Raw genomic sequence first — 8713 nt, forward strand, 5'->3', positions numbered from 1 at the left:
TACTTATGTAAATAAGGTATTTCTGATTTTTATTTTTAATAAATTTGCAAACATTCTAAAAACCTGTTTTAGCTTTGTCATTATGGGGTATTGTGTGTATATTGATGAAGAAAAGCATACATTTAATACATTTTAGAATAAGGCTGTAACCTAACAAAATGTGGAAATAGTGAAAGGGTCTGAATACTTTCCCGAATGCACTGTATACTCTAAAGTGTATGGGTATGAATGGCTTTGCGACGACAAAGCAGAGTGTGAATGAATAGTAACGGTTTGGCTCTAGAGATTTCGCTCTCAGTCAGTCTACTCACTCATCTCCATGAAGAGTTGTCTCTTCTCCACCATCGCTTTGCCTCGTTTACTGCCCTCCTCTATCATTCTGAGGGGAATAACAGAACAGGCAATAAGCACGCATGACCTTCGCAATATTTAATGACAATCATTGTAAACAATATACGTTATCAAGCTGTATTATCGGCCTTCACTGCCCTCCTCAAATCATTCTGGGGAAAGAATACAGCAAGCATTACTACCTACTCACTAATTAATTACATAATTACTGCAAACATGATCAGGCTTTTGTGTACTGACTACGGCGTTTCTTCTCCCCTTTGTATACATTAGGCCTACTACTCATTTTGAGGGAAATAAAACCGCAAGCATTCATTACCAGTAATGATTGTACAGTACCAGTCAAAAGTTTGGACACACATACTCATTCAAGGGTTTTCCTTTATTTGGACTATTTTCTACATTGTAGAATAATAGTGAAGGCATCAAAAACTATGAAATAACACGTGGAAATCATGTAGTGACCAACAAAGTGTTAAATAAATCAAAATATATTTCATATTACAGATTCTTCAAAGTAGCCACCCATTGCCTTCACGACAGCTTTGCACACTCTTGGCATTCTCTCAACCAGCTTCATGTGGTAGTCACCAGGAATGCATTTCAATTAACAGGTGTGCCTTGTTAAAGGTGAATTTGTGGAATTTCTTTCCTTCTTAATGTGCTAATCATGTGCTAATCAGTTGTGCTAATGTGCTAATCAGTTGTGTCTTAATGTGCTAATCAGTTGTGTTGTGACAAGGTAGGGGTGGTATACAGAAGATAGCCCTATTTGGTAAAAGACCAAGTCCATTTTATGGCAAGAACAGCTCAAATAAACAAAGAGAAACAACAGTCCATCATTACTTTAAAACATGAAGGTCAGTCAATACAGAACATTTCAAGAATGTTAATGTTTCTTCAAGTGCAGTCACAAAAACCATCAAGCGCTATGATGAAACTGTCTTTCATGAGGACCACCACAGGAAAGGAAGACCCAGAGTTACCTCTGCTGCAGAGGATACGTTAATTAGAGTTAATGGAACCACAGATTGCAGCCCAAATAAAAGCTTCACAGAGTTCAAGTAACAGACACATCTCAACATCAACTGTTCAGAGGAGACTGCGTGAATCAGGCATTCATGGTCGAACTGCTGCAAAGAAACCACTACTAAAGGACACCAATAATAAGAAGAGACTTGCTTGGGCCAAGAAACACAAGCAATGGACATTAGACCAGTGGAAATCTGTCCTTTGGTCTGATGAGTCCAAATTTGAGATTTTTGGTTCCAACCGCTGTCTTTGTGAGACGCAGAGTAGGTGAACGGATGATCTCCTCATGTGTGGTTCCCACCATTAAGCAGGAGGAGGAGGTTTGATGGTGTGGGGATGCTTTGCTGGTGACACTGTCTGTGATTTATTTTGAATTCAAGGCACAGTTAACCAGCATGGCTACCACAGCATTCTGCAGCGCTACGCCATCCCATCTGGTTTGCGCTTAGTGGGACTATCATTTGATTTTAAACAGGACAATGACCCAAAACACACATGTTGTGTCAAGGTTATTTGACAAAGAAGGAGAGTGATAGAGTGCTGCATCAGATGACCTGGCCTCCACAATCACCTGACCTCAACCCAATTGAGATGGTTTGTGATGAGTTGGGACCAGAGTGAAGGAAAAGCAGCCAAAAAGTGCTCAGCATATGTGGGAACTCATTTAAGACTGTTGGAAAAGCATTCCTCGTGAAGCTGGTTGAGAGAATGACAAGAGTGTGAAAAGCTGTCATCAAGGCAAAGGGTGGCTGCTTTGAAGAATCTCAAATATAAAATACATTTTGATTTGTTTAACACTTTTTTGGTTACTACATGATTCCATATGTGATATCTCATAGTTTTGATGTCTTCACTATAATTCTACGATGTAGAAAAAAAGAAAAACCCTTGAATGAGTAGGTGTCCAAACCTTTGACTGGTACTGTTCATTGTAATCATTTCATTGTAATCATTTTATACATTATCAAGGTCAATTAAAGCCACGTGAAAATAAAACATCCTATACATTTTTTACACTAAAGCTGCAATATGTAACTTCTTGGGAGACCCGACCAAATTCACATCGAAATGTGTGTTCTATTTATTATCATTGAAAGCAAGTCTAAAAAGAGGTAGATATGTTCTATGTGAGCTTTTTCTATGCTCTGCATTCTTAAGTTTTGTTTTGCTTCTTTTCCTTTTGGATTTGTACACCAGCTTCAAACAGCTGAAAATACAATCTTTTTGGTTATGGAAAAGCTATTTCACAGCTGTTTAGATGGTACAATGATTCTCTACACTATACTTGCTTGTTTTGTCACAAACAGAAATTAAGCAAACTATTCACATTTTTGCATCCAGGAAATGGCGGAACCATTTCTGCATCGCACATCTTTAAAGTTACATGCATATTCATATTCATCTAACTGATTCTGTGTACTCTATACATTGATCCCTCTTCTGTAAGTTTACATCATATATGGAATGTTCAATCATGTACAACACATACCATACATTTAAACAGACATTGTCTATGCATAAAGCTGAAGAAAAAAGCTCACTAAAAATCTACAGATGTTTTTGTCTGATGAAAGATAAAAATCCCAGAGGTATATGTACCTGTCGCTGGCTGAATTTCAAACAAAGTGAAGCATTAGCTGCTGCTGCCCTGTGAAGAGAAGAAACATCATAGTCAGTTAGCTAGTTGGCTCCTTAATTAATGTTCTGTGTCTCTGGTATGCTCTGTAGTAGTTAAAATAAGCAGTCCTTCCAGCCAAAATGGGCTTGACTTTTAAATTAGTCATTAACGCCCTCCCTTCAAGGACCTGATGAACGCTACAAAACATTGTGTTATTCTTCCTCTAAAGAGATATGTGCGCTTTCAGTGTCTGGCACAAGAGAACACTTGAGTGATCCTGCTCGGTCTCTCTGAATGTGTCCCAAATGGCACCGTATTTCCTTTGTAGAGCACTACTTTTGACCAGGGCAGGGTTCCATTTAGGAAACACACCCTGTATGTACACCACAAATAATAATTCTCCATGACATCGCCACTCAGCTAAGACTGCATCCGGTGGACTAATGACATCGACGGCTAGCAAGGGATGCAGACCCGAGGAGACACTTAATGATGATGGACACAAAACCCATTACAGCTATACAATGACTCGTTCCAAAACCCGGGGAATGGCATGATAGGCTTGGATGGCACCAGACCTGGGTTCATAGGATGTTACTTTTTGACATCTTTCAAATACTTGTAGCGTTTGCTTGAGTTTGCCTGGAAGGCCAGGTGGGTGGGGCTTGCACTGATGGAACTTTTCTATTGGTTCTATTAAGCCAGGCAAGCTTAATCAAGCCCATATAAAGTATTTGAAATGATTTGGAATAATATTTGAACCCAGGTCTATACAGTACAGTATCACCATCACATGGCAGCCCACTGTGGCTATGGGGTGACGGACAAGCCAGGAAACTGCATCAGCTGACCAGTTGAGTGTGAGCAGTCAGTGTCTGTGTCCCCAATGGCCCCCTATTCCCTTTATAGTGCACTGCTTTCGACCAGAGCCCTATGGGTCCTGGTCAAAAGTAGTACATTATAGGGAATAGAGTGCCATTTGGGACGTAGTCATTGAAGCCAGCCAAGGTTGAACCCTCAGGAACTCTGTTGACAGGCTTTTTTTATTCCTCCCTCCTCACTCGTGTGGCTGGAGAGCAAGGGTTTGCAGAGCCATATATAAAGTAGCAGTCAAACGTTTGGACACACCGACTCATTCCAGGGTTTTTCTTTATTTGTACTATTTCCACATTGTGAAATAATAGTGAAGACATCAAAACTATGAAATAACACATATGGAATCATCTAGTAACCAAAAAAGTGTTACATTTAAAAATGTATATTTATATTGGAGATTCTTCAAAGTAGCCACCCTTTGCCTCGATGACAGCTTTTCACATTCTTGGCATTCTCTCAACCAGCTTCATGAGGTAGTCACCTGGAATGGATTTCAATTAACAGGTGTGCCTTGTTAAAAATGAATGTGTGGAATATCTTTCCTTCATAATGCGTTTGAGCCAATCAGTTGTGTTGTGACATGGTAGGGTTGGGTATACAGAATATGAAGACCAAGTCAATTTTATGGCAAGAACAGCACAAATTTGCAAAGACAAACAACAGTACATCATTACTTTAAGACATGAAGGTCAGTCAATCTGGAAAATGTCAAGAACTTGGAAAATTTCTCAAGTGCAGTTACAAAAACCATCAAGCGCTATGATGAAACTGACTCTCATGAGGACCGCCACAGGAAAGGAAGACCCAGAGTTACCTCTGCTTCAGAGGATAAGTTAATTAGAGTGACCAGCTTCAGAAATTGCAGCCCAAATAAATGCTTCACAGAGTTCAAGTAACAGACACATCTCAACATCAACTGTTCAAAGGAGACTGCGTGAATCAGGCCTTCATGGTCAAATTGCTGCAAAGAAACCACTACTAAAGGACACCAATAATAAGAAGAGACTTGCTTGGGCCAAGAAACACAAGCAATGGACATTAGACCGGTGGAAATCTGTCCTTTGGTCTGACGAGTCCAAAGGACAAGTTTGGTTCCAACCGAGTGTTCTTTTGAGACTCAGAATAGGTGAATGGATGATCTCCGCATGTGTGGTTCCGACCGTGAAGCGTGGAGGAAGAGGTGTGATGATGCTTTTTTGTGACACTGTCTGTGATTTATTTCGAATTCAAGGCACACTTAACCAGCATGGCTACCACAACATTCTGCAGCGATACGCCATCCCATCTGGTTTGCGCTTAGAGGGGCTATCCTTTGTTTTTCAACAGGACAATGACACAACACACCTCCAGGCTGTGTAAGGGCTATTAGACCAAGAAGGAGGGTGATGGAGTGCTGCATCAGATGACCTGGCCTCCACAATCACCCAACCTCAACCCAATTGAAATGGTTTGGGATGAGTTGGACCGCAGAGTGAAGGAAAAGCAGCCAACAAGTGCTCAGCATATGTGGGAACTGCTTCAAGACTGTTGTAAAAGCATTCCAGGTGAAGCTGGTTGACAGAATGCCAAGAGTGTGAAAAGCTGTCATCAAGGCAGAGGGTGGCTACTTTGAAGAATCACAAATATAAAATATATTTTGATTTGTTTAACACTTTTTTGGTTACTACATGATTCCATAGTTTTGCTGTCTTCACTATTATTGTACAATGTAGAAAATTGTTTAAAAAATATTTAAAAAAATTAAAACACTGTTGACTGAGTAGGTGTGTCCAAACTTTTGACTTTTACTGAATACTAGACAAAAATATAAACGCAACATGTAAAGTGTTGGTCCCATGTTTCATGAGCTGAAATAAATTATTCCAGAAATGTTCAATACACCCAAAAAGTGTATTTCTCTCAAATGTTGTGCAAAAATCTGTTTTACATCCCTGTTAATTAGCATTTTTACTTTACCAATATAAGCCTGACAGGTGTGGCATATCAAGAAGCTGATTAAACAGCTGTATCATTACACAGGTGCACCTTGTGCTGGGGCCAATAAAATGCCACTCTAAAATGTGTGGTTTTGTCACACAACACAATCCCATAGATGTCTCATGTTTTGAGGGAGTGTGCAATTGGCATGTTGACTGCAGTAATGTCCACCATAGCTATTGCCAGAGAATTTAATGTTAATTTCTCTATCATAAGCCACCTCCAATGTTATTTAGAGAATTTGGCAGTACGTCCAACTGGCCTCACAACCACAGTCCACGTGTAAACACGCCAGTCCAGGACCTACACATCTGGCTTCTTCACCTAGCAGCCACCCGGACAGCTGAGGAAACTGAGTTTCATTTTTATTGGCTGGGCCTGGCTCCCCAGTGGATGGGCCTGGCTCCCAACTGGTTGGGCCTATGACCTCCCAGGTCCACCCATGGCTGCGCCCCTACCCAGTCATGTGATATCAATAGATTAGGGCCTAATGAATTTATTTCAGTTGACTGATTTCCTTATATGAAATGTAAACTCAGTAAAATCGTTGACATTATTGAATGTTGCATTTATATTTTGGCTCAGTATACATATATATATATATATATATACACACACATATATATACATATATATACATACATATATATATATATATCTGATAGTTTCCCTACTCTTTATTCTAATATTGTTGTGATAATACTGTTGTTCTTGTGTAATAAAGGGTTATTACATGATTATGATATGTAGTAAACAGGATGTAGAATGCTAGAAAACACAAGCTGAGCTCAGGAGGGAAACTAACAGAAGCAAGTCAGAAAATAATTCTACAATGGCCCTCTGTAACATTCAACTATGAAGTAGGCCTACTGTAAGCTTGCCTGAGCTATTCATATATGTAGGCAACTATGACCGGAAATGAGGAAGTGGTTACCCTAAACAAATACATTCTATTGATATTGAGGAAAATGTCCATCTTAGATTGCCCATTGCGAAACTGAACGTACCTTAAGAAGATATCAGAGCTTGATTGGTCTCTCGTGGACAGCAGTAACATAATATGCAAGATTTGGTCCTGAATTGCTGACATTATAGTTTGATAAACCATGGAAAGGCTATTTACATTGGACCTATAGACATTAAAAGTCAATATGTCTAATGAACTCTAGGTATTATATGGTGGATAATGAATAGCTTCGGAGTTCCCTGGTGACGGGCCTGCAGGTCTCACGTTCATCAAATACAATTCAATTCCATTTACAGATATGTTGGCTTAAACTACAGTTTACTGTAAATAAGAATGGGCTACCAAGGCATCATATGGGTAAAACAGAAACGTAAAATATGCAGTGGTGATGATTATGATCACCAATCATCATATGCCAAAAGGCCTAAGAAGCTATTTAAATCTGCATTATTAGGCCTATAGGCGTTTTTAATAATAAGGTCAACATAAACAAAATGCAAATACAGGGATGATAGTAGGCCTATTGCCAAGCATTATGTCATTTCACGGGTTCCTTTTGGGAATTACTGAACTCTAGCGCATCAGCCTCTATAAGAGCATCCCCGTACAAACACTAATATAATAACTAGTAGCTACGTGTAAATTATGTCGTCGAATAACCTAGTGATTCTTCAAGCTATGGAAAAATATACTGGATGTCTGAATGTGATTTAAATGTTTAAAAGGGCGATTATTAAAGGTGCAGTATTCACCGCACCTTGTCGAGTAGGTAGCTAATAATGACAACATCCTTTTACGTGAGTCAAAAGGAGGACTAGGCCACTGCAGTGGCAGCTTTAGGGCTCGAATGTCTAAACATCACCCACTTCCGTCTCTGTGTAGCTGCTCAAACGCTCTCTGTAACGAACCGTTTAGCTTTACACTACTTTATGCGTCTCAGATCTTGAAGGAACCGCTCGACCGACGTGGCCACTTACTGATTTAAGTCCCTATTTACCTTGTTTCCGCAATATTAATTTGTGCGTGCGATGTATCTAAAGGAAGATTCATATTGAGATGATATGTGATAATTTATCCTAAATATCTGCCTTCATAAATGTGTAGTGTCCTAATTTAGACGTGCCTTCTGCATTCTATAGGCTATTTCAATTAGAATGATGCATCTATTAGCCTTACCAGTAGGAAAATCACGCAGGTTGCGTTTATAGCACCATCATCAGCATCAGATGAGGAGGATAAGTAGTCAGGATATTTCCTTCGTGAATCATTACTGCGCTCAGTCTCACCTTTGACAAATTTCGCACGCTGTCTGTCCGCTGTCGTTCGTTATTGCTTGTCCGAGCAATGCCAAACGATCGAGATTATCTATCCATCGTTACATTTCCAGTGCGTTTCCTGTTCTATAGCCTACGACTCAGAATTGCGGTGGACCGTGGTGTCTCATAAAAATGTACGAGCGCCGCGCTCTCTCTCGTCAGCATCATCAACGACCGAACAGCAGAGGACAGCAAAGCGCAGGCAAGCAAGGAGATGAGGCTGCGCGTTCATCACAAACGGCCCTACGCGCTTGCGCGCATGCTGGCTAACGTAGCGGCAGGCGCCACTTGGAGGCGCGCACAGTAAAAACCACTAACGAGTCACGACCCACGTTTGTTGATATTTTACGTGCACGGTATTTATATGATATGCGACGGTCAGCAGGTTTCGCGTAATATTCCAAGCAATAGACTAGCATTTTTTTCCCCCATGCATAATATGGAAACGACATGCATCTGATTTGACTGGTGATTGTATCTCTTAGTGGAGTGTAAAAGCTTTAGTAATATGATGTGTAGTAATGTGAAGTAATGTGATACTGATAGTAAGCCTATAGTGTAAATTGTACTAGTATT

General features: G+C 40.0%; 1 protein-coding gene across 10 annotated transcripts in view; it reads right to left on the reverse strand.

The window, feature by feature from the left end:
• The window catches only part of dtnbb (dystrobrevin, beta b), a 49328-nt gene extending 41013 nt beyond the window's left edge, over nucleotides 1-8315 (reverse strand). For 5 of the 10 annotated variants that reach the window (XM_024436947.2, XM_024436954.2, XM_024436953.2 and 2 more), the window contains exons 1-3: nucleotides 7998-8314; nucleotides 2983-3031; nucleotides 312-379 (exon numbers count right to left, since the gene is read on the reverse strand). In XM_024436947.2, the coding sequence (XP_024292715.1) occupies nucleotides 312-378 (67 nt within the window). In that variant the 5' untranslated portion in view covers nucleotide 379; nucleotides 2983-3031; nucleotides 7998-8314. Of the gene's footprint in view, nucleotides 1-311; nucleotides 380-2982; nucleotides 3032-7997 lie in introns of all 10 variants that reach the window. The other 5 variants (XM_024436952.2, XM_024436951.2, XM_024436949.2 and 2 more) reach the window with 2 other exon arrangements.
• Nucleotides 8316-8713: the final 398 nt, after the last annotated feature.

Source organism: Oncorhynchus tshawytscha, linkage group LG11 (assembly GCF_018296145.1).
Source record: "Oncorhynchus tshawytscha isolate Ot180627B linkage group LG11, Otsh_v2.0, whole genome shotgun sequence".
In the NCBI taxonomy this organism is placed as follows: Eukaryota; Metazoa; Chordata; class Actinopteri; order Salmoniformes; family Salmonidae; genus Oncorhynchus; species Oncorhynchus tshawytscha.